The 26208-nt window shown below is 38.3% G+C and overlaps 1 protein-coding gene across 1 annotated transcript in view; it reads left to right on the plus strand.

The window, feature by feature from the left end:
- The first annotated feature begins 336 nt into the window (after positions 1 to 336).
- DCP1A (decapping mRNA 1A) overlaps positions 337 to 26208 on the plus strand; it is a 45633-nt gene continuing 19761 nt past the window's right edge. The window contains exons 1-5 of the mRNA XM_019984751.2: positions 337 to 580; positions 3108 to 3148; positions 5096 to 5223; positions 20986 to 21052; positions 25920 to 26058. Coding sequence (XP_019840310.1) covers positions 446 to 580; positions 3108 to 3148; positions 5096 to 5223; positions 20986 to 21052; positions 25920 to 26058 — 510 coding nt within the window. The 5' untranslated portion in view covers positions 337 to 445. The remainder of the gene's footprint in view (positions 581 to 3107; positions 3149 to 5095; positions 5224 to 20985; positions 21053 to 25919; positions 26059 to 26208) is intronic.

Raw genomic sequence — 26208 nt, forward strand, 5'->3', positions numbered from 1 at the left:
GTTTCTCCCCGCTTTTCTGTTTTCTAAATCGCCGGTGGAGCCCTGCCTTGACGCAGCTAGGTTTCCAGTCTGCGGCCGCAGGAAACTAATACGGCAGGAACGGTGAGAAATCTCCAGAGCAGCCTTGTTCCGAGCGCCGGTACCTTTCAGCCCGCGGAAAAGAAGAACCAGCGCCCAGGCCTTTTTGCTCCGCCACGCGGCGGCGGACGCCACCTCACACCTTCAGTCCACTGGGACCTGACGACACCGGAACCCGACGACACCGGAACCCGGCGCCCCGGGCGTGGGTTCAGCGGAGCATAATAGCTGCCGTACCGCCCGGCCGCGAGGCCCGGTGGATAGGCGGAAATTGAGGGCGCTGACGCAGCTGGGGGAACTTTGCCTCCATGGCACCTTCCTGTCCTCGACTCCGCCCCGCCAGAGGGGCTCGGCTCCGGAATTCAAGATGGAGTCGCTGAGTCGAGCTGGGCAAGAGATGAGCTTAGCGGCCCTGAAGCAACATGACCCCTACATCACCAGCATCGCAGACCTCACGGGCCAGGTCGCACTGTACACCTTCTGCCCCAAGGCCAACCAGTGGGTGAGTACAGCCAGGCCGCTGAAGTTGCTCTCCCAGCCGCCGCTTCTTAAAGGGGCCGCGCCGACCGAGCTGGGTAGGGGGCGATGCGGGAGGCCAGGGTGGCGGAGGCGAGGCCAGGGACTGGAGGAGAGCCTGGCCGGCGCCTGAGAGGTGTCGGCGCCGCTGGGGATTGGGTGAGAGGAGAGAGGGAAGTAGGTCCAAACATCCGGGGGGAAAGCTGATAGAGGGGAGGGTTGAAGAAGGGTTAGTCTCCAGGGGTCCAGTTCGAGGATGTGGGCGACCTGCCTTCTTTGCAGGTGTGTTGGAGGATATGAGACCGATGGAGTCAGAACGACGCCTGTAAGATTGTCTGAAGCTTTGAGAGTTGTTAGATAAATTATATATATATAATCTATAAAGTAAACACCCCTCTCCCCCCAACAGATAAATCAGAACCCCCTTCGCAGAGGTTATTAGGATTTAAAGCTTGAAATCCAATTAGTTTCAGTTCTTGGAAAGGCGAGAGGGTGGGGATAAGTCCCGCATTTATCAAACTACACTGTGTTTCCAGAGTTTGGAAAAGATTTCAAGGCACTTAGGAAAAGGGCTTGCTTGTTAATTTTGTTACCTTGAAACCTTTGGATAAGAGACCTCGTGTTTGTTTCAGGTATGCTGCTGGTGATGTCACCTCTGAATGCTCGCATCAGACTTTTTGCCTTTTTTGCACGAGAGAGGTTGCGAAAAGTTACATTCAGTTAGTTCACTGATTTGTTAGCCGGTTTGAAGCTTCGGTGGTTGTTTACATGTCAGAATTTCGAGACTTCCCTGGTTGTCCAGTGGTTAGGACTCCCCGCTTCTACTGCAGAGTTCCATCCTTGGTCGGGGAACTAAGATCTAACAAGCCACCCAAGTGGCTAAATAAAATATAAATAAATAAACGTAACATCATTTCCCTTAAAAATATGAATCTTCTTGATTAACTCATTTAGCTATATAGGCTTTATTTAAAAAATAATCTGTAAATGTTTGTTGGATTGAATTAATGATTCACATTCACGTTTCAATAAGAATTGAAGTCCTTGTACTAACAAAATGGAAAGATTATTATAATATATCCTTTGCAACATAATGCAGATACATGGGTTATATTTAATCATTAATTTTGTGAAAAATCATTTCACATTTATAAACAGTTAAATCAGATGCGGAGAGTTTTCAAAGTCATATTGCTTTACTTTGTATCGTCTTTCCTTCACCCCCTGGAATAGAAGGAGGTATGGCAAGCCACATAGAACAAAATTATAGATTTTTTTTTTTTAAGTGTGACTGTTTTACTAGATATTACTTTAGTTTAAATTGTTTGGACCATTGTTCTTTTCTTGCTGTACATAACATTTTTGGAGTGTGGATTGCAGACAGATGGTGAATATTTGGGGCATGAGCTTATTACTGACAAGCTTTTATTTCTAGTTTGTCACAGACTTCCAATATTTTGGAATTTTAATTGTGCCATTCTTCTTTAAATACAAGCTGAATGAAATACAAGCTGAAATAACCTGAATTGAAAACTAAACTGCTATTATTCATTTGTATCATGGCAGTGATTTGTAACTTTACACAATTGTTTATTTGGGTAAGTTTTCTTTCATTGTGAAGCAAGTGATTACCAATTTCTTATATTAATAAAGTTTGAAAGGCAAGAAATACATAAGGAAAAATTCCATGATGATGTTTAAGTTAGAAATCAAGATGGTAAATATCTTTTAAAGTTCTTTTTTTCATCCCACCAAATTCAATTCTATATGACTAACATTTAAGTTTACTAATAGTTTGCTGATTGCATTAAACTATTTAGATCCTATCTGGGCTGTGAACTGTAGACTAATTTTTTTTCTTTTTTTTTTTTAAAAACATTGTAACTATTTAAAACCTAAATACACTCTTGTCACAGCAAATGAAAGATGATGAATTGTACTTTCTTAATCAAACGTTTACTTTAAGCTAAAAAAAAGTTTAAAATTATTTGTAAGAACTATACAAATTATACTAAGTATAATTTCAGTATTCGTGATTCTTCAACAAAGTTCTAAGAATAACAAACTCATTGTGTTTGACAGTAGTTCTTAACTAATCACAAAATTTGCTGCTCGTGAAAATATGCCAGAATCTCCCAAGTGATGAAACAGTGTCCTGTAAGATAAAATTTCTTTTTTTTTTTCCTACTAACTGATAAACTTTAAAGGTGAAGTAATGACTGTATATGGACGTTGACTTTAAAATTAAGAAATTTGGCTAAAACATTTTAGTTTTAAAAAATGAAAGCTAATTCTAGATATTTTTCTCCTTTACATTTTAAAAAAGAAAAGAAAAGTTACTGTAGATATAGGCATGTTGCTGGATAGAACATTGCATATCAATTAACATGCATTAATTAATTAATTAATTTTAAAATAAATAAGTTGATCTTAAATGTGAAGTACTTTTCCACTGTGACAACTTGTGGTTAGATTATGGGGGGAAAAACTAATTGACTCATTGTCTGTTACAGGAGAAGACTGATATAGAAGGGACCTTATTTGTATATCGAAGGTAAGCTTTTTAAAAAAGTACTATTTTTTTTTAATTTGATGGTGAACAATGTCATGTAGAGTGATTCAGCCCTATTGTAATTTGTGTTTGGAACCTTCCTGCTTGACCCTTCCAAGTATTCATCCATCCCTTGCTGTGAAATCTTAACCAAGTAATGTCCCTTCTTTGACAGTTCCTGTGATTCAGAATCAAACAGAACTTATTTAGGAACCTAGCAAAATAGAAAACATTTTGTAGTAATGAATGAATCTAAAGCAGATGCCTTTCTCCTTCCCCCATATTAGGAAAACAGAGATATGTTAGTCATTGGAGTTTCTTGTTTTCCTGGATCCCTCTTAACTCTCGCTCTGATTGAGATAGATGCCTTTTCTTGGTTTCTAAAGCTTAGGAAACTCAGCAGGATTACTGATACACATACACACACGAAAAGAACTGATACTGGTTCTTTTCGTGTGTGTGTGTGTGTGTGTGGTAAATTATTTATGGATTGCAACAAGAATTTGTCAAATATTCTTCTAAATTGTGTTGTGCACCTTTGAGATCTTGTCTAAAAAACACTGATTTTTTTCTTCCTTTTAAGTGATTTAATGTTACTCTTTCTTTTTGACATTTTGTTCCCTGTTACTCATCTTTCTCCTTTAAAAAAAAAAAAAAGACTTTTACCTGGTAATATTCATTACCAATATAAATCTCTAGAAGCTCTTCAACTATTATTAGAACCTTGGTACTTGGGAAGCACTTTCCTGGCCTTATTGTAACAGCGTGGATTCACCAAAGTACAGAAAATGAAATTTAGTTTAGTGACTGACTTGATTTAATAAAATTTATGGAAGCTTCCACTTGTATTGATTCCAATAAAAGGAGACCAGTGAGACTCTGTTTGGGAAATGTGGGAACATGTTATGGATGAAATGGATAAATATATACCAGATGTCAGAATGTCCCTTTGGAGAGACCTTAGCATAGAAGAAGCATGGATTTGGAATCAGAAAACCTAAAAGCTGAATCCTGGTTATTATTTGTGTGACTTAGGGTGCAGGCCTGAATCATCCTAAGCTTGTTTCCTAATCTGGAGAATAGAGTTCTAAAACCTCTCCCATTAACACAGAAATATTCCATATACAAGTGAGAAGTACCTGAAGGATCATGTGCTGGATCACCCTGACATGGGAACCAAGATGTTTCTTGTAGGATTCAAAACATTTTCTTACTAGCTCAAGTCTCTCCATAGTTCTCCCATTTGATATAAGCAAAATCATTGTGATGGTGGGCAATAATTATTGTAACCAGTCCTGTACCATATTTAAAATAAACGATATTTTTATTGAGTGTATATTCGCTAAATATCTACTATATGGCTCTCTTGGTACTTACCTGAAAAAAAGAAGAATACTATTTGCATGGTACAGTTTAGTGGAGAAGGATGGTAAACACAAAAAATCATGGTGTGGAAAAAGAGAGAAGGGTTAGAGGTATTGAGCTTGGTAGCATTGAAAAGGGTAGTTCTGTAGCAGGCCTCAGTGAGAATGGGACATTTGAACAGAGGCTTGTGGGAAATGAGATAACTGTAGATTCTGGGCAAGTAGCCCAGACAGAGGTCTTTAGGTAGAAACATACCTATAGGAAGAATGGTAAGGAGTCCAGTGTGGCTGGAGCAGGAAGAACAGGGAAGAGGCACAGGCGTTGAAGTCAAGGGGGCACATATCACTTAAGGCCTTGGGTGGGTGGCCTTAGTTAAGACCTTGGCCTTTATTCTGAGGGACAGTCCTTGAAAGCTCCTGAGATGGGGAGGGGTATGATCTGACTTAAATTTTTTGTTTATGATTTTGAGTGCTAATAATATTATATAATGCAATATTCCATTCATTCTTTAAAATGGAACTAAAAAGTAGATAATATTTCAGCAAATTTAATGACTACTTTTTTTTTTCTTCTATTAAATCTAAGGTCAGCTTCACCTTACCATGGTTTCACCATTGTGAATCGACTGAATATGCACAATCTAGTTGAACCAGTAAATAAAGATTTGGAATTTCAGCTCCACGAACCATTTCTTCTGTATAGAAATGCAAGTTGTGAGTATCTATCTGTTAATTATAGTTCATGTGTTTGCTGCTTAATTGAGTGACTTTAGTTTCTGTCAGCACAGTATTCTTGGAAATTCAGGGTACAATAAAAACTATGGTCTATACGCTTGGTCATAAGTGAGTCTCTTGCTAAGATCAGAGCTTTTGAATTGAACTTCTAAAATTGAAACACTCTTTGTATACAGTAACTTATTATTTTAGTAATAGTTAACTATATTATTCTATATAATTATATTACATTATATTTCTACTATTTGTTCTATGAAAATAAATTTCACCCTTTGTTTTTGTTGTGATATGTGTTATTGGCTGCCCATGCCTGGCATGCTACGATTCATGGGGTCGCAAAGAGTCTCACATGACTGAGCGACTGAACTGAACTGAACTGATGCCACTGAGCAAAAGAACTTAAAGACAGATACTACTATTTCTGTGCACAAAAAAAGGACTGTCTTTGCCCTGATTGTGGTATTTTTCAGTCTGTTTATTTAGTTGAGTGTTGGGTACAAGTGCAGGGCCAAGAGCTATTGTACTTTAACATCAATAGTATAATAACTTTTAGGGTAGACAGGCCATTAAGTCAGCTGAGACTCAGGTGAGCGGCCGCTGCTCGGTTGGAGAGAGAGGATTGTAACCCTTTTTGCTGCTTCCTAGTCCAGGGTCCTTTCAGGCATTTTAAGACACGAAAAATGGTTGGGTATAGTCAGCAAAGCCAGAGTGGCCTTTTTAAGAAATAAATACTAAAAAGTACACCTGGTTCTTGTATTTCAACATGGGATTGGAGATATGAGTGTTTGGGAACAGAAGACAGACAATTTGTCTGGCTTTGCTGGTAGGAATGTCAGCCCTGGTTATTCTGGTAAGGGGACTGTGCTGCAGCCATCATCTGAGGAGGCTGCTGGAGAGGCTTGGCTTCTAACTTAAAACCTAAAAGTATGAATTTCACTTGAGTGCGAGGTAACTAGTATTGGGGGAATGTCTTCAATAGAACATGTTTAAAAAAAAACTCCTAGAAAGTATGCATCTTTTCATTCCCTGAATGAGAAGTGACAAATCTTTGTTGAAACTAAAAGCCCCAAATTCTTCTCCCTAGCTCACTTTTAAGCAAAATAAAATCTATCTCTTGAATTTTTAGTAAACAATTTGTCCAGATAATTCTCTCTCTTAGTTTGAATGGATGGATTTATTTAAACTATTATTAACAGTAAGAATTACTTCAAATAGCTGTTTTTTTATGCTGACTATTCTGTTAAAGGGGAAAGTCTGCAAAGCAGTGCAGATCCAATTTTTTATTTAAGGAAAATTGGGTTAATTCTGTTTTTATTACCTGAAAACTTAATCTAGCTGTTGCCTCTAATATAAGTTTGATTAGTAAAGTAGTCTGCTGCTGCTGCCGCCAAGTCGCTTCAGTCATGTCTGACCCTGTGCAACCCCATAGACGGCAGCCCACCAGGCTCCCCCATCCCTGGGATTCTCCAGGCAAGAACACTGCAGTGGGTTGCCATTTCCTTCTCCAGTGCATGAAAGTGAAAAGTGAAAGTGAAGTTACTCAGTCGTGTCTGACTCTTAGGGAGCCTGGGGACTGCAGCCTACCAGGCTCCTCCGTCCATGGGATTTTCCAGGCAAGAGTACTGGAATGGGATGCCATTGCCCTCTCCGAGTAAAGTAGTCAGTAGGGGAAATTATCAGAGGCCCATGGACTTAATTACCATTTAGCATAAGCCTGAAATGAGTTGTATTGAACAAGTAAAGTTACCTATGAAGTTGAAGTGCAAGATAACACAAATAAAAATGAACCATGATTAACCAAAAAGTTTTTTATATTAATTTTTATTGGAGTATAGTTCATTTCTAGTGTGTTGATTAACCAAAATGTAACCAATCAGAGCCTAAAATATCTGTAAATATTTCTATAGTCCATGTATGGAAGAAATGAAGGCAAATTGTAAAGGGAAAAGGCTAATGTTTTATTTTGTGAAAATTAGCAAATTTCTCATGTGTTACTTGGGATCAGTACTATAAGTTTTACCACACTATAGTGTCATAGATTGATTTGCTGTAATGATAAGACCTTAAACCATCAGAAGTGTTTCTTATGTTAATTAGAATATTCTTGAGGGGGACAGTGCACTAATGATATTTATTGTAGAAAGATTTTCAACAGAAGGTTGAAACAAAGGTTTCCTTAGTTAAACATAAGAGTCATTTAACCTAGATCATTCCGCTTCTCCGTTAATTGAGGCACTGAATTATTTCTTAAGGGCCTAACAGTTTCTGGTATTGCTAATTAGATATTCAAGAGCACATCAGTTTGGTTTTAAGCCAGAGAAAAGCCTGAAAAGGTCAAGAACAGTACTGTGGATATATGAGAAATAATCTAGAAGAAGAACTTGGGGAAAGTATTTAGAGGCCTTTTTGTACTGGGGAGAAGTGACAGGGCAGCATAAAGTGATTCTGAGAGTATTAAAGCCTCTGCGGAGTATGTTTTGTCTCCCTAGTCTTAGACCTGACAAGTAGTCTTGTCAGGTCAGCAAGCTACTGAATTGTTTAGGGATTTGATCTTTAAATAAAAAGTTAATTAGTGTCTGATGTGTATACAGGTAATTATACATGCTTCTGTAGCTGTTTTCTGTCATTTTCTCATGGGAAATACCACCAAGACACCTGACCCATTGTATTCCAGCTATACCCTCAGATCCAGCCTCTTTCTCTTAAATCAATTTTTAGAGTTGACAGAATATTGAGCTATAACTTTTTCCAGTTCTAACTTTTTTGGGGGGTAGGGGGGCATGCACTGAGTGGCTTGTAGGATCTTAGTTCTCCGGTCAAGGATGAAATTCAGACCCACAGCAGTGAGATCACAGGGTCCTAACCCCTGGATTGCCAGGAATTCCCTAGTTTTTCTTTAACACCCCACCTCACCATCCCAAGAGAAAGGTAAAAGCTTAGAAAGGAAATGCTTGCACCTGCCAGAAGTTTAGGTTTGGTGATTCTCTTGCACCTTTTGGAAACAGTTTATTTTTATACCTTTTGCCAGCCATAAGACCCCAATAAGGGTTGAGGAGACTGCAGATTCTGTACTTACTAAGTGAAAATTATATTCCCAGCACCTGATTTCTGATTCCCCACTTACAGATGAGGAAACAAGAGTCCCAGAGAAGTTAAGAAACTTGCTCAAGAGTCAACAAAGTTTATAAGTAACAGGCAGAAGTCAAATCTAGGTCTCTCTTGAGCTTCAAAACAAATGTTCTTTCTACTTTGCTACAACAGTAAAATAACTTATTTCATCAGTCCACTCTCTAGAGCAGTGCTGTCCTGTGGACTCTGTGATGATGGAAATGATCTCTATTGATACTGTCCCGTATAGCAGTCACTGGTCAGCCACATGTGACTGTGGAACACTTAAAATGTGGCTGGTGCAGCCAAGAAAAAACAGATTTGTAAAGTTTATTTAATCAGTTTGCATTTAAATAGCCATATAAGACTAGTGGCTACCATATTGGACACCAGAGTTCTGAAGCATAGATCCATGCAGAAACATACTTGGGCACCTTTAGATTTGTATGCCTCTCATTTAATCATTTCTTTTTAAAATTTACAAATGATTTCTAGATGCAAGGGCTGCAGAAGATATCCCTGAGGGTGGGTTTGCCATGGTAACACTCTTTGCAGTAGAATTTAATTTGCAGAAAAGAATTCTATTCTAGGCTTTGCCATTTTCCCAACTGTAACTGGGTAAATCACTTAAACCACTGATCTGACCTGCTTGTCTTAAGAAAGCGTCATATATGTAAAGGTAAGTTATCAGGCACTTACAAATTAAAATATTATAGACTGTGTCTCTGTCTTGGACTTAAACCAAGTGGTCTTATTAGTGAAAGATCTTAAAGACTTTATTATCCAGGTCCCCTAATGAGTTGTGTATTAGTAAATTAGGAAGATATCAGCCTATCAACCTAGGGAGATGACAGGCAAGCTTATCTACTTCAGTCTGTGCTATGAACTAGAGGGAAGATTTCCCCCCTAAAAATTATAGCCAGAGGCCTCTCATATTTCAGATTTGAGGTTCAAGTTATAATATTCATTTGGTGTAATTTCTTACCCAGGCCAAAAAATTAACATAAAATTGATTCTCACCTGTTGAATACTCTAGAACACTTGGCAAAAGCAAATGCAAAACTTTTTTGGAGAGAATATTCTTAATCAAAATTGCCCCAGGATCTTACTGGTAAGCCCCAGGGTCCAAAAATTACAATAAATACAAAGACATAATTCACAGTCGGTAAAGCATATGGTAAAACAAACAGCCAGCCCTTCCCAGAAATTTTGGTTAATGATATGATCAGTTAGAGACTTTAATGGATAAGAATATTAGATGTAGATTATAAAATAAAGTGACAGGTAGATTTGAAAAATAGCTAAGTAAAACTTTAAGAAATTAAAATTTTAGTTGTTGAGGTAAACTCTCTACCTGATTTAACATTTAATTATAAAGACTGAAAAGAGAATTGGGTACCTGGAAGAGACATCTGAGGAAATTATCCAGGATGCAGTCCAGAAAGGGGAAAAATGGAAAGTTTGACAGAGAGCAAAGGGTTGGAAAGTCTTAGAAAGTTTAACATATGACAGAGAAGAATTTCAGAATGATAAAATATGTAGAGGGCGAATTTTTTTTTTTAAGAGGGAATATTTGAGGAGATTATAACTCAGAATTTTCCAGAATCCATGAAAGACATAAGTCTCGGATTTAGGCAATAAAATAAGGCCTCAAGCAAAATAAATAGAAATAAATACAGACTTGGACACATGGCAAAATAAATAGAGACCTGGATCAAAGGCAAAGACGTAAACAGCCAAACTGTTGAGATCTGTTATTTAGGAAGAGCGTCAGTTAGACTGACAGCATATTTGATTGCAGCTACTGAGTTTAGAAAACAAAGGAATTTTATTTTCAAGTACTAAAGGAAAAAAATACAATTAACCATCAATTTAGTAATTCAAGAGAGCAAACTAAGACATTTTTCAACAAAAACAGAAGTTAACTCCAGCAGACCTTTGTCATATGTGCTTCCAAAGCAGTACTGTATGGTAGCTATTGAACCCTTGAAATGTGCCTAGTACAACTATGTTTTTAACTATAAGTTCTTAATTTAGTTTAGTTAATTTATTTTTACCAGTGCAGCTGTAAAGGCTATAGTTCAGAAAGAAGAAAATTGAATACAGAAGTAATTAGGTTTAAGCAACAGTAAAACAAAATAAGCATTGACTGTATAAAAAAATAAAATGCCTAGCTTGAGTAGAGGTATTAAAAAGGTAAAGCAAAAATACCAGACAGCAGTATAAGATAAAAACTTTCCAAACCAAAAAATTACAAAGACTGAGGTGAGGGTAGATAAATTGATGACCAATAGACTTGTAAGTCAAGCTATGTTTTGATCAAAAGATTCAGGGTAATCACTGCAGAACAGAAATAGGGTGTCTTAATTTTAAACCAGTACAGTTTGAGATGGGAGAAAAGTAAATAGAAACTATGGGGAATAGCCCAGTTCTAATAAAATGGCAGAAACAAATAAACCAGTAACTGAAACAAATGTTAAGTGAACCATACTTGACAGTTAAAGGAGATTCTGAGATCGGATAGATACAGAATTTGCCAGTAATGCTGTTTTCAAAAAGCGTAAAACTCCAAAGCCAGGAAAAGTTGAAAGTAAAAGAATAGGATGATATATGTCAGGTAACTATTAGCCAAACAAGACTGATGTAGCTGTGTTAATCACATGTCATAGAATCTGAGGTAGGAAACATCAGGAATAAAAGTTATCCCATAATGACAAAAGAAGTAAATTGCCTACAAGAAAAAAACAGTTCTAAACTGATACATACCTTGTATTTATCAGCATTACACATCAAATGTTTAAAATCCATAATTATAGTGGGAAATATAAACAGACCACCTCAGTAATTGACAGATAAGGCAGATAATTTACTAAGGTTATGGGATATTTAAACAACACAGTTAGACTTGGTTTAATGGACAAAGGAAAAAACCCTGCTTCTAGCAGTTCAAGAATTTGCATTATTTTCAAGTATGTATAGAATTTTTATTAAAATTATCATACATAGGTAGGAATATGAGCAGATAGATCATATTAGCAATATGATCTATCTATCTATCAATATTAGCAATAGAGCAGATCAACAAAACAAAAGCTTTCCCCTATGACCTGATTGATCCAACAGGAAAAAGAGAAGGAGAGACATAAATGGCAATATTAGGAATAACATATACTATATATATATATAATACAGCAACTAAGGATAGAGAATAAAAAACCACTGTAAAGAACTTTTTGCACAGAAGTTTAAAATTTGGATTATATAGACAATTTCCTGGAAAAAAACAGTGTAACAAAACTTAGGAGTAAATGGATTCAATGAAATAATTGGGTCAGTAGTTTTAAAATCTCTTCTATCTCATCTAAAAAGAATGCTGAGAAGAATGTTTTCTCCAGTTCAGTAAGTGGTACTCAAGTAGTCATCCATATAGCAACGGGCCTCTGAAAAAGTAACTATAAGATCTTCACATTTCTGATCTTACCACAGGAACACTTACCTCCATAGAAAGGAAATCGTGCTTCATATTATCCACTATTCCTTCAAGCATTTGATGAGCACTGGCTACAAACAACAAAACCTCACTAAGTATGTTTCTCTTAGAAGGTGCTTTCCCCCAAGATCAGTGTCGGGTACTTTCATTTTCGTTTCTGTGGGTATCTTCCAGGGTTAACATGGTAACCTGGAATTTGTTGTATATATATGTATATATACTTCTGAATTAATTATGAGATATCAGGTCTAACATGCACACAGAGTAGAATAATCACTTCTCTTTTAGCTAAAACCACCATCACACACTTGTCTAAGGACAGAATAAAGTTTGATGTGAGAAGAGAGGGGACCTTAAGGCATAGACACCCTGTAACCAGCTTAACAGCAACAGCAGATCACCACACCGGGAACAATTGGAAATAAAAATCTTATCACTGTTTAATATTTTGAAAGAACTTACCTCCAAAAATCTGTGTGAAGTACCCCTTCATTTCCGCTTCACTTGTCACTTTTCCTTTATATCGAGCATCAGTCTCTTGATATAGAGCATTTTTAATTAAAATTAGATCACTAGAAAAAGCAGGGAGATTCATTTCCATAGCGTTGAAAATGTAGCTGCCAAATGGTAAGTTTTATTAGAAGAAATATTGTAGTGTGTACGTGTGTTTTTCTTGGTCTCTGCTTGGCCTTTCTCGGTTCAAGGGCAAGAGCAGTAGAGATGCTAGGTGGCTGTTGGCATTTGGTACAAATCTTCAAACTTAAAAGCACAATACAGGAAATTTCCTTGCAAGAGTAATTTTACAGTTTGGCAACTCAAGTAATGTGAGTTCTACCACCAGGCTAAAAGACGACTTTATGAACAGTTTCTAAAGTTCCACAGCCCATATTTTGTGATCTTTGAATCCAGTACACACTGCTTCTTACGTAGCCTGAAGAGAGGCAGGCAGTCTTCCCCCATCAGCAGCAGCAGCTGCGGCTGGTATGATTCTGCAATCAGCGTAAGAGGAAGAAATCTTTGGCGCTGCATTCGTCTGGCCTTCTGAACCAAGATAAAGAAAGAGCCTTGCTGTTGTCACATAACGTAGACGGAAGAGGTAAAACACCATGAAAACAGTGACTTGGACTCCGGGGTTGATCTGGTGACGCTGTTAGGTCAGAGATATCAAAAACCTTTAATGCTTCCTAGCTGTTGTAGGTCACTACTTAGTGTTCCAGTAGAGCCTCCATCGGGTACCTTCTTGTTAACTTGAGTCTGTGAACAGTGGAGAATTTCCAAAACAGATTCTTTTCATTATGCCCAATTACTGGCTTCCCCTCCTCTCCCCAGTAGTGTTTTCAGGTGAAAGCAATTTTTATCATTTATTATTATTATCTTAGTTGTAAAGATTTTAAAAGTTGACCATGTGTGCTCTATTCATGGCAAGTGCTATGCGGCTATAGTGACGATAAATCCTAAAAGAGGTGAAATCCTAGTATGACTCACTGTTTTATTCAGGGTTACCCATCATTACAGAGTAAAAAGTTTATAAATAGGAATCGTCACTTGTGATATTCTTGGGTTTTATTTTCCTAGTCCTCCAAAAAGTTTAGTGGTCATTTCATATGTCTGAATCCTATACTGAAATTACAGTTAAAAGGAACTGTGGAAGCAGTGTTGCTGGTAAATATTTTCGGACTTGATTTAGAGAAGAGTACCATATTTAAAAATAAAGAGCTTACAGAATAGCATTTTTAATTTCCTGGAAGAAGTCTTTTAATCAATGTTTACTAAATAGACATAATTTAAACTTTAGAAAGTGAGCTCTTTTTCTGCCATGTTAGTGTTCAGTGGTGTTTAAGTATGTCTACTCTTTGGCCCCAAAAAGTTAAGCTGCTGCTACAACCCGGTTACACTTAGCAGCCTTGCTTATGATTCACAGCGTTTCCTCACCTGCCTGTTTGCCAGCTGGCACACTGTTGTGCTGTAATCCCAGGTCCAGCAGTCTTTGGCTCAGTAACTTTTCACCTGTATGTGTGTATTCTAACCTCCACCCCAGAGACTTTCTCCTCTGTCTCTTTCCCAACCTTTTGATATTGCTATGGAGCCACCAGGCTTCTTCTTATCTTAAAGGAAATGGTCTGTCAAAGCGTTTGTGTTTTCAGTTGTCAGGGCATGCTTATGTATATGTCATCTATTCTATTCTTACAGTCCTTTTGTTATCAGAAGAGTCTTCCTTATTCCACAGTAAATATTTCTGGTTATGTTCAAAGTACATTTTGTTGTGTTTGTTTCCTGGTCTAGAGGACATTTGTTGGTGCCATCTTCACAAATGTTATAAGTCATAACACCATTGCCAAAAGCTTTATCAAGCCCCCTTTTCAGCTTGGCAGCATACTGAGAAAATCTCCAGCCACCTCAGATCCTTTTAGAAAGTAGGTCAGATGTAACTAATAAATGAGTCAAAAAGGCAGCACGTGCATGAAAGTGGTCCCCAGGTCTGTTTTAGTGACATTTTACCAGATTGCTAGAAGTCTCAAGGGATTTTGTAAGGGCTCCAAATTAATTTGGATTTTCTTGACCTCGTGTGTGTCATACACCACTCCTGATGAGAAGCAGAATGAGGTATAACATCAGATCATAATTGGCTGCTGAATCTTCAAACAGGACTCTCCAGGGAAACAGATGACTTGCCCTTCAGCTTTTGAAAATTTCTCAGCATTAAATAATCCAACAACTTTGATCTTTGTCAGTTGCACTTTTCATATGTTCAAAAGAAGAGGGCTGTCATTTGAGAAGCAAGGGAAACAGTTAATTTTGAATATGCTTTTCTGCATTTTGATATTTTTTATGGAAGTACAACATAAAGTTATTTAAATGTCCTGTCACACCCGCTAACTCTTCAGGGACAGCGTGACTAATTGGGACAATGGTTAACAGCCACGATATGTGGTGGGTGTCCAGTAACTGAATAGTTTGCTTTCATCTTCAGAAAAGCCACGTACAAAAGATGATGCCATTGTTATTTACCATAGCAAAATTATACTGTATTGCCAAATGTCTAAATCCTCTGTGGCATAATTAATCAAGGAAAATTATTTCAGGATGTTTTAGCAAGCAGATGGTTGGCAGAATATGTTGGGCCTTAGAGTGTAAGTTCCCTTGAGGGAAGAGTACTTGGCTTTGGTGTGGAGACAAGGTCTTCCATGGTTTTAGCTATCTGGTGAACTTGTCTGTCTTTGCTCACAGTGACAGTGACAGGCTCAGTGGCAGCTCCCTGGGCCTCCTTGCCAGTTGCATGCACTGATCATCTGATATGTTGGCAGACAGAGCTGATTCTTGGATGCGTGTCTGAACCTCTGCATGTCTGCTTTTGGCAGAATTGAGTGTGACTCTTATCCTTTACCCATTAAGCTATCATTATGGCTTCCTTATCTCTGTTTCTTCTGCAGCATGCCTTTGAAAGTGTTTGACTCTTTTTTGGCAGTTTATTTGATAATGCACAAATGTGGAAAATGTGCATCTTATTTCTATCTAATATAGTGTATTTCTGCAAAGGAAAGAGAGTGGGACTTTAGGTAAAGATTTGTCAGAGTAAGTCGACAGCTCTTATTTTGGACTTATTTTGATTATTGATATGGAATTCTTTCCTAAGAGTTTGATTTACACACCCCTCTATGAAAACTTAAATGCCTCTGCTTAGCGCCCTCAAAATGTTGTATGTTCCTCTCTGAGCCTGATGTATTGCATATCATCCTTGTGTCCATTAGAGAAAAATTGGTGTCTTTTGTATTTGGTCTCTTGTATTTTGTGTGTTCTTTAGCCAGGTCAGAAGAGGCATATTAGAGAAAGATGATTGTGTGTAATTGCCATAAATGGAGTCTTTTCAGAGCCCCAGTCTGATTTACTAGGGGTCAGCAAAGAGTTTTTAGACTTGAAATCCACAGAAGGCATAACTCATAAATTGGACTTTGCTATTGACAAAAGAGAAAATATTTTCAAACCACATCTGACAAAGAATTGGTTTCTTGAATATATGAAGAATTCTCAACTGAACAGTTTAGAAAACAATCCTTTGGGGCAAAAGATATGAATAGACATTTAATTAAAGAGGATATATAGATGACAAGCACGTGAAAAGACATTCTGTATTATTAGTCATTAGGGAAATGTAAATTAAAACCACCATGAGATACCACTACACACCTATCAGAATGCGTAAAATTAAAAATAGAACAGCAAATGCTGGCAAGGAGCAGAGAGACTAGATGGCTTATCCATTGTTGGCAGGAATATAAAACTGGAAAACAGTGTAACCGTTTTTTTTTAAACATGTAACTACTATGACTCAGTAACTATTCTTTTGGACATTTAACCCAGAAAAATGAAAACTTAGGTTCACAGAAACCTGTACACAAACATAGCAGCCTTATGCATAATAGCCCCAAAGTGGAAGCACTGCAGATGACCTTCAGTGCATAAATGGTTAAATAAACTGGTACATCCACACCAAGAAATACTACTAAGCAAAAAATAGGAGCAAACTTTTGATGCAAGTAACAACTGTAGATGAATATCCAGAGAGTTACATTGAGTCAGAAAAGTCAGTCTCAAGAAGTTGCATCCTCTGTGATTCCATTTGTAATACATTTCTCGAACTGGCAACATTATAGTATGAAATACAGAGATCAGGGTGTTTGTCAGAGGTCAGAGATGGGGGATGGGTACCAAGGGAGATGGGTGTGGCCATAAAAGGGCAACAGGAATATCTATGGCAATAGGAATGTTCTGTATCTTGATTGTATCCATGTCAATAGTCTGGCTGTGATATTATGTTACAATTTTACAAAATGTTACCATTGGAAGAAATAAAGGGCACACAGCATCTCTGTTTCTTTTTTTACAATATGTATGAAGTTACAATTGTTTCAAAACTGAAAGTTTAATTAAAAAAAATAAAAGCATACCTACCCTTCTTGTGCCAGAGCCATATGAAATAGAATGCAGCCTGGGATAGAGATGAGCCATGCCTGTCCATGTGTTTACTTTGACTTATGTTTTCATTATTTCTGGTCTCAGTTCAGTTCAGTCACTCAATTATGGTCTCAGTTCAGTTCAGTCACTCAGTTATGTCTGATTCTTTGTGACTCCATAGACTGCAGCATGCAAGGCCTCCCTGTCCATCACCAACTCCCGGAGTTTATTCAAATTCATGTCCATTGAGTTGGTGATGCCATCCAGCCATCTCATCTTCTGTCATCCACTTCTCCTCCTGCCTTCAATCTTTCCCAGCATCGGGGTCTTTTCCAAGGAGTCAGCTCTTCACATCGGGTGGCCAAAGTATTGGAGTTTCAGCTTCAACATCAGTCCTTCCAATGAACACCCAGGATTGAGCTCCTTTAGGATGGACTGGTTGGATCTCCTTGCAGTCCAGGTGACTCTCAAGAGTCTTCTCCAACACCACAGTTCAAAAGCATCAATTCTTCAGCACTCAGCCTTCTTTATAGTCCAACTCTCACATCCACACACGACTACTGGAAAAACCATAGCCTTGACTAGACGGACCTTTGTTAGCAAAGTAATGTCTCTGCTTTTTAATATGCCGTCTAGGTTGGTCGTAACTTTCCTTCCAAGGAGTAAGCAAGCGTCTTTTAATTTCATGGCTGCAGTCACTATCTGCAGTGATGTTGGAGCCCAAGAAAATAAAGTCTGACACTGTTTCCCCATCTGTCTGCCATGAAATGATGGGACTGGATGCCATGATCTTAGTTTTCTAAATGTTGAGCTTTAAGCCAACTTTTTCACTCTCCTCTTTCACTTTCATCAAGAGGCTCTTGAGTTCTTCTTCACTTTCTGCCATAAGGGTGATATCATCTGCTTATCTGAGATTATTGATATTTCTCCCGGCATCTTGATTCCAGCTTGTGCTTCTTCCAGCCCAGCGTTTCTCATGATGTACTCCGCATAGAAGTTAAATAAGCAGGGTGACAATATACAGCCTTAACGTACTCCTTTTCCTATTTGGAACCAGTCTGTTCCATGTCCAGCTCTAACTGTTGCTTCCTGACCTGCATACAGATTTCTCAAGAGGCAGGTTAGGTGGTCTGGTATTCCTATCTGTTTCAGAATTTTCCAGTTTCTGGTGATCCACACAGTTTCAAAGCTTTGACATAGTCAATAAAGCAGAAATAGGTGTTTTTCTGTAACTCTCTTGCTTTTTCCATGATCCAGCGGATGTTGGCAATTTGATCTCTGGTTCCTCTGCCTTTTCTAAAACCAGCTTGAACATCTGGAAGTTCACGCATTGTTCACATATTGCTGAAGCCTGGCTTGGAGAATTTTGAGCATACTTTACTAGCGTGTGAGATGAGTGCGATTGTGCGGTAGTTTGAGCATTCTTTGGCATTGCCTTTCTTTGGGATTGGAATGAAAACTGACCTTTTCCAGTCCTGTGGCCACTGCTGAGTTTTCCAATTTGCTGGCATATTGAGTGCAGCACTTTCACAGCCTCATCTTTCAGGATTTGAAAGAGCTCAACTGGAATTCCATCACCTCCACTAGCTTTGTTCGTAGTGATGCTTTCTAAGGCCCACTTGACTTCACATTCCAGGATGTCTGGCTCTAGGTCAGTGATCACACCATCGTGATTATCTGGGTCGTGAAGATCTTTTTTGTACAGTTCTTCTGTGTATTCTTGCCACCTCTTCTTAATATCTTCTGTTTCTGTTGGGTCCATACCATTTCTGTCCATATGAGCCTATCTTTGCATGAAATGTTCCCTTGGTATCTCTAATTTTCTTGAATGGATCTCTAGTCTTTACCATTCTATTGTTTTCCTTTTATTTCTCTGCACTGATCACTGAGGAAGGCTTTCTTATCTCTCCTGGCTATTCTTTGGAACTCTGCATTCAAATGGGTATATCTTTCCTTTTCTCCTTTGCTTTTCGCTTCTCTTCTTTTCACAGCTATTTATAAGGCTTCAGAAAGCCATTTTGCTTTTTTGCATTTCTTTTTCTTGGGAATGGTCTTGATCCCTGCCTCCTGTACCATGTCACAAACCTTCATCCATAGTTAATCAGGCACTCTGTCTATCAGATCTAGTCCCTTAAATCTATTTCTCAATTCCGCTGTATAATCATAAGGGATTTGATTTAGGTCATACCTGATGGTCTAGTGGTTTTCCCTACTTTATTCAATTTAAGCCTGAACTTGGCAATAAGGGTCCTCCTTATGCAAGAAGTATTTATATGTAAAACACAGACAATCTAGCCAAAATTGTACTAACTATAAATGGAAAGTAACCTTTAAAATTGTATAAAAAAGTAAAAGTAAAAATATATTCAAGAAGTATTTACAGCAGTTTTATATTCTTTATAATACAGTTCAATCTATCCATCCACCAGGTTTTTCTCTGTTTTTATTGAAGTATAGTTGATTTACAGTGTTGTATTAATTTCTGCTGTTTGGCAAAGTGCACATATATGCATTCTTTTCTGTATTCTTTTTTACATATCCTATTGTTTTTAATATATCCTGGCTTATCTCAGGATATTGAATATAGTTCTATACAGTAGGACCTCGTTGTTTATTATTTACCACTGTTTTGGGGAGCTTTCTTAGCCGTGATCACCATATTGGGAATAAAAGATTGGAAAAGAAGTGTGGTATGGAGCTCAACCTGGGCACGTCCATTTCAAGTGTGAGTAGAGTTGATCATAGAAGGTTCTGGGGTGGGTGTTTGTTTTTAAAGCTTTGTTTTACCGTAACATGGTATTAATTTTATATTTTTAAATTTCAAGAGACTCAGAGATTCTGGTGTTTGGTTTTGGAATGTGGTTTAATGTGATTTTCACTAATTTTTCTCTCCACATTTGACTGTCAATTTGGAAGGCATTTTGCAGTTAGTGACCAAGTGAAGAAAAATAAAACCTAAAAGTTAAAGGTTAAATTTTATTCGGAGACTTTTCTGAGAACTAAGGCCTAGGGGATAGCCTCAGATAACTCTGAAGAATGCTGTGAAGAGATGAGGGAGGAGCCAGGGTGTATAGGAGTTTTTGCTGAAAACATGTGGTCAAACATCGAAATATTACTGCTATTCACAAAAAAAAAACAGATACTTCAGGTTAGTGATTTTTGTGCTTTTTTCTGTGCGGGAAGATGACTGGGCTCATTGAAATTATTCCTTAGGTAGGCATCTTAGATATACAGCCATGGAGGGCCATAGTATCCAGAGCACATAGTTTCCTGTTTGTCTCCATCCTGAATTTCCCTTAGCACTCACCGTGGGGCGCTGCAGCAGGGAAGGACAGCATTCCTTATTTACTGGAATGGTAGACACCGTACCCTTTCCACACAATCAGTGTTGTTTCTTAGTTTGTCGTGTGTATCTTAATCGCAGAGTCGTGTCCAACTCTTTGCAACCCTACGGACTGTAGCCTGCCAGACTCCTCTGTCCATGGAATTTTCCAGGCGAAAATACTGGAATGGGTTGCCATTTCCTATTCCAGGCAGGGAATCTTCCTGGCCCAGGGATCCAGCACTAGTGTTCGATGTTCTCTTGTGTCTCCTGCATTGGCAGGCAGAGTCTTTACTAATGTGCCACCTTGAAACTCCTAGTTTAATTGGCAGCATTTTTCCCTTGCTCCTCATGCGAAGAGTTGACTCATTGGAAAAGATTCTGATGCTGGGAGGGATTGGGGGCAGGAGAAGAAGGGAACGACAGAGGATGAGATGGCTGGATGGCATCACTGACTCGATGGACGTGAGTCTCAGTGAACTCTGGGAGTTGGTGATGGACAGGGAGGCCTGGTGTGCTGCTATTCATGGGGTCACAAAGAGTCGGACACGACTGAGCGACTGATCTGATCTGATCTGATCTGAATACATAAAATAATAATGAATCTTATAGTTTAGTGTCATCTTAAACTCAATGAGATCTGATAATGATGTCTAAAACCAACTGTCTGTATACTTTACCTGGCCCAACTTTATTAATTTATTAAACATTTTGTGGGGAGGTTTTTTTTTTCTTTAGAGGAACTGTTAACAGTTTGAGGGTCTGATGGTAAATTCTGTGACATTTTATGGCAATAATATATTACTGCCATATACTCAAGTACTGAAACCTCATTTCTCCTTATCTTTTTGTTTGTTTGTTTTTCAAGTGTCAATATACAGTATCTGGTTTTATGACAAGAACGACTGTCACCGCATAGCCAAACTCATGGCCGAGTAAGTATTTCTGTAACACCATAGATTTTAATTAGTGATATATGGCAGATGAAAAAATAATGTTTCCCCCTTCTCTTTGTTACCAGAGTCCACTAACTCATATATTTTCCCCCAATTTCCTTTTATTGTCAAAGTTTTGAAAAAGGCAGAAAAGCTTAAAGAAATCTCAAATTATCAATAATCCAACTACCACCAGTCTCTTTTTATATGTACCTTGGGTTGATGTGTGTGATTGTTTTTTATTCTTTTTTTTTATGTTCACTGAAAGAAAAATGCAAAACAAAAAAAGTTATGAGCTAATTTTTATTAAGTGACTATATTAAGGCCTATAGCCTGGGAGGTAGCCTCATCTAATTATTTAAGAGATAATACCACCAAGAGGAGAATATCTAGGAAAAATATTTACATAATTGGAATCATCTAAAGACTGCTTTGTTACCAAATTAATCAAACCAAAAAATGGTATTTAGTGTAGTCATATCAGAAAAAAAGAATTTAAAATATGATCCTCTGCAATAGTAACAAGAATTTTAAAATACTTCTGGAAAAAATAAAAGCAAAGACAAGGGAGCTAGAGAAGAGAATGCCAATAAAATGAGGATAGGTAAACTTTTTTGCTGAGAAAAACGTATAATCAAGTATCAAAAGATTACTCCTAGTAATAACCAGACATCTCATGATGAAGATTTTAGTGCTTTCCTATATGTGGGAAGGTGCAAGAATCTGAGGTCAGTGAAGTGATTCCTTGGATATGCATCTTAATTATCTATGGGCCAGGATATCCAGAGCCCAGAATGTTTCCTGTTTTTCTCCATCCTGAGCTCCTCTCACTGCACACTCTATGGGTAACTGCAGTGGCCCGTAGGCTTGATCCTTCTTGAGCTAGAATGGCAGGCAACACTTTTTTTTTTTTTACACTTGCAGAAGTAAGATTACGCTGTACATTGGACTTTTCACGTCCACAGCATTTTTCCAGGACATTAAATAGTCTTCTGTAGTATTTATGTCTGCTTTGTATTCTGTTCTGCAGATAGATCCTAATTTAACCAGAGCCTTGCTGTTCAGCATGTGGTTAGAACCGTCCAGCTGCCTCGCTCCGGAGGGTATTCTCTGTGTCCAGAGCACAGCCCACCACTTGCAGTGCATCTGACTCTGATTCTCTCCAGATTTCCACTGTAGCAGGTGGAGCTGTGTTCAGTAACTGACAAAGAACTCCCACACACATCCATGGCTACTTCCTTTAAGAGAACTTATTTTTGACACAGATTCCAGGTTTAGAATCCCCAGTCCTTTAATGGGTTATGTCCCAGGAGAGCTTTTGTGAATCAGAATCTTGGAATTTGGAAACTAATTTTCATTGAATTGATGTTCTGAGGGATGGTCGTTGTCCTTTCTCAGACTGGCCCACAGAAGCCATCCCTCTGTATTGCTGGTACTGCCATTATGGTTTCTGGGAATCTAAGACGCAGGTGTTAGAGGGGCGTGAGGTACTACCACACCCTGGACAGAATGCTGCAGTGGGCAACGAGTTCTGGTGGATTTAAGTTTTCCTTTTCAGTTTCTGCCTGGATTTCCTCAGAAATGCTGGCCTCTCTTCCCCCTCCATCAAATCAGAATTCCCTTTGCTCTTCTGCAAAATTTTTACATGTTTGGGAGAAAACAGTTGATTTTTTCTTCTTTTGTCTAATATTAAACTAAATCCTGTTAAACTATAAATAAATAATTGGCCCCACATCCCATTTCCAGATATATTTGCATTTTAAAAGAAGTGCACATGGCCAAGGCCACATTTTAGTCCAGGACTGCTAACGTGTCTCAGTTGGGTTTTTTTCTGCTTCCCGCTTTGTTTGCTGTGGGTGTGACCCCAAGGACATTGTTCCACGTGAACTTGTGTCATTCATTTGAAAATGCATTGGCTTTCCACAACCAGACTTTTCTTTTTAGAACTTTTCTCTTAAAAAAAAAAAAGATAGAAACTACTTTTTTACAAAGCCGTTTATTTAATGACCACTATCCGTACTTTTGAAAGGAACAGCAGAGGCAGTTTTTGATAACTTAGAAGACAGAGATTTGTTGATTTTTGGTTATCCTGAAATTGACAGTATTTTTCTTAAATGTCTATATTTTGGAGTATGTTAATACATAGACTTTCTCCTGCAGATTGAGAGCTTTGGGGCCCAAATTGAGAGACCCTGGCTCTTTCAGCTCTAACAGTTATTTGCAGGAAACCATTTTGAACTGTATTCTCTGTCAGTAGGCAGTACCCGTAAAGCAAGACTTCAGATCATAGATAAAGCAGAAGATAAAGCAAGGCTTATCTGAAAATACTGTAGTGAACATAAAAATAGGATGAGGAAGTAGAAACAGGAAGCAGAAAGGGAAAAGAAGGACATTCAGGTTTCCTTCACTAGAGATGCCCAAAAGAGGGGCATTTGCTTAAACGCTCAGCTTGTTTTACTAGAAGCAATGGTATTGAAAGTGATTAGCAAATGCCTGCATGAAGCTGTTGATAGTGAGTTTTCAAGTGTCTGGCCTATTTATGGCTGAAGAGAATACCAAATATGTTCACATTAACTTTGTGATAAATGGCGTTCTGGTCACCAAAGATAAAAAGGTTATCTTTGTCTTCCTTTGCTCTGACTTTGCCTGCATACAGCCTCTTTTCGCTACGTATTTCAGAATATAATCTCTGTTAGCTGGAGAGACAGGTAAAATTCTCTGGGACATATTGTGCATCTAAATAAAAGTGCCTGCCACTGCCCATTCTGTTAAATCTAGTTCTTTCTACCACTGTTTTGACAGCTGCAATATAATAAAAATTCTTGAAGTAAAACATTGATTTATTCCAAAAGGTTGTTAATAAGAACTAAGAAGGTATATAGAACAGGTAAACTTCTAGACCTGTTCTATAAATAAATCTGGAAATTCTCTTTGATCAGTAGCAAAATTGAAAATTCACTAAACTTGGAAAATGTTGCCTCTCCTAAAGAGGAAATTCAGTCTGCCAAAAAGTGTTTTTAACAAAACCTAGTCTGAATGTTTGCCTATACATAGACTATAAAATTTGGAGAACTGATAGAAGTGAGCCCTATTCCTGATCTTACAAATGTCTTGGGGCATACTTTGGGTTTGGGAGGAAGGGAGAGGGGCAGGGCTGTTCTTCCCAGAGTGTGATTGGAAGAGGCCTTAGAGTCCAGAGCTCGGTGTGCCTTCCATGTTGTCAGCCAGTTTCTGCTCTCAGCAGTGGAGAGCTTTATAAGGTAGCCCGTTGGGTGGATGAACAGTGGTGATTATTAGAAATGTTTTTCTTTTGAGTGAAGATCACAAATCCAGTCCAGGTCAGAGAGGTGAATACTAGAGGTGAATACTAGCATGGCTAAGCCAGACAGTGTAGCAGGTGGTGGGTAGAAACGGGCTGTGTGGCCAGTCCTTGATGGTTGGCATGGCCTATAACTGAGTATTAAATAATAAGTGTTTTTTCGGTTTTGGCTGCATCACTAGGTTTGTGGGATCTTAGTTCCCCCACCAGTGATTGAACCCCAGGCCCTTGGCAGTGAAAGCATGGAGTTCTAACTACTGGACCACCAGGGACTTCCCAGTTTGGGGAAAGCTTTAAACCCATCCTTGGAGAATCATAATACATTGTAGCTTATTAAAAACGCAGAACAATGTTGCTGTTTAAAAAAAAAATCTGTGTTTAATATTGTTTAATCCGATGTTTTCAAATAAGAGAACCATCCCACACACACTAATAGGAGTTCCTAGGCAGGCTGTTTTAAAGCAGTGAACTGACATTGGGTACCCTGTTCTATGCCTCGTAGTCCATAAAAAAAAAAGCCTTTTACTACTGAATTATTTTATTGCCTGTCATCCTCACTGTCTGAAAGTTCTCAAATTAATTCAGTTATCAAGCTGTGACTGTGCCTATACTATCCCGTGGCAAGTAGGCCTGTTCATTACAGTTGGACTTGAAACCTGAATGGATGTTTAAAAGAAAAAAAGATTAGTTATCTTATTAAAATTTATTACATTAATTTCAAGCTTGAAAAAAAATATAAGAAGCAATAAAACATTTATGTGCTCACCACCCAACTTTTAGTTTCTCACATTTTGCTTCAGACTTTAAGATGTGGCAGGGAGAAAGGATGTTCCTAAGAAATGAAACCCCTCAGATAGATTTGCAGACCGCAACCCTTGACTTAGACCTTGACTTTTCATGCTTTTTTTAATATATATTTTCAAGTGCAAAATTAGCTTAAGTAGCACTAGTCAAGATAAAGAGCATTGCCTCAATCACCCTGACTTTAGTTACCCACTTAGTGATTTTTTTAAGGAGACAAGGAAAATCTTTTGTTTGCTTGTAGAGTTATCACTGATTTTTGAAGATTCACCAAGATCTTCATTTTCAAGATGCTAAGCTTTTTCCTTGCTCCCCGTTATTAATACACACTCTCCGTAGAAGTTGTTCACCTGTACAGCCTTCCTTTGTCTTGGTGGCATTGTCCATTTTCAGATTTACTTTACCAGTTAGTTTGACTGATCCTGAGATACTTGTAGGAAAGAGAGAGAAATAATGAGTAATTTAGTAGATTTTAAACGTATCTACTTCTACCAAATCTGGAAAGGAATTCTGTATTTTTGGCCTTCTAACAGTGAACTATATTGGTTGATACTGTTGTGAGTGAGATGGTGAAAGTAATCAGTCATGTCTTACTGGGATGAGGTAGCTGAGGCTCTGTGTTGTGTATTGTGAGGAAGGCATTGTTACCATGAGGCAGTCTTCCAGTATCCTTGGAAATGGACGCCAAAATCTTGGGTCATATTGTGTCAAAAAAGGTCTTTCTAAAACTTGGTTCTCTTCCTCTAGTGTGGTAGAAGAGGAGACACGGCGGTCCCAGCAAGCAGCTCGGGATAAGCAGAGTCCCAGCCAGGCCAATGGCTGCAGTGACCACAGGCCCATCGACATCCTGGAGATGCTAAGCAGAGCCAAGGATGAGTACGAGAGGGTGAGGCTGTGTGCGCTGAGCAGGAAAACCAGAGCAGGGAGGAGACCTGTGGTGGGTCTGGTGGACTGGGGAGCTCACCTCCAGGGCCAGCAGGAATAAGTAGTTCAGAAAGAAAACATGTCTTATAGATAAGGAAGGGGATTTTCTTAC

Source organism: Bos indicus, chromosome 22, assembly GCF_029378745.1.
Source record: "Bos indicus isolate NIAB-ARS_2022 breed Sahiwal x Tharparkar chromosome 22, NIAB-ARS_B.indTharparkar_mat_pri_1.0, whole genome shotgun sequence".
In the NCBI taxonomy this organism is placed as follows: Eukaryota; Metazoa; Chordata; class Mammalia; order Artiodactyla; family Bovidae; genus Bos; species Bos indicus.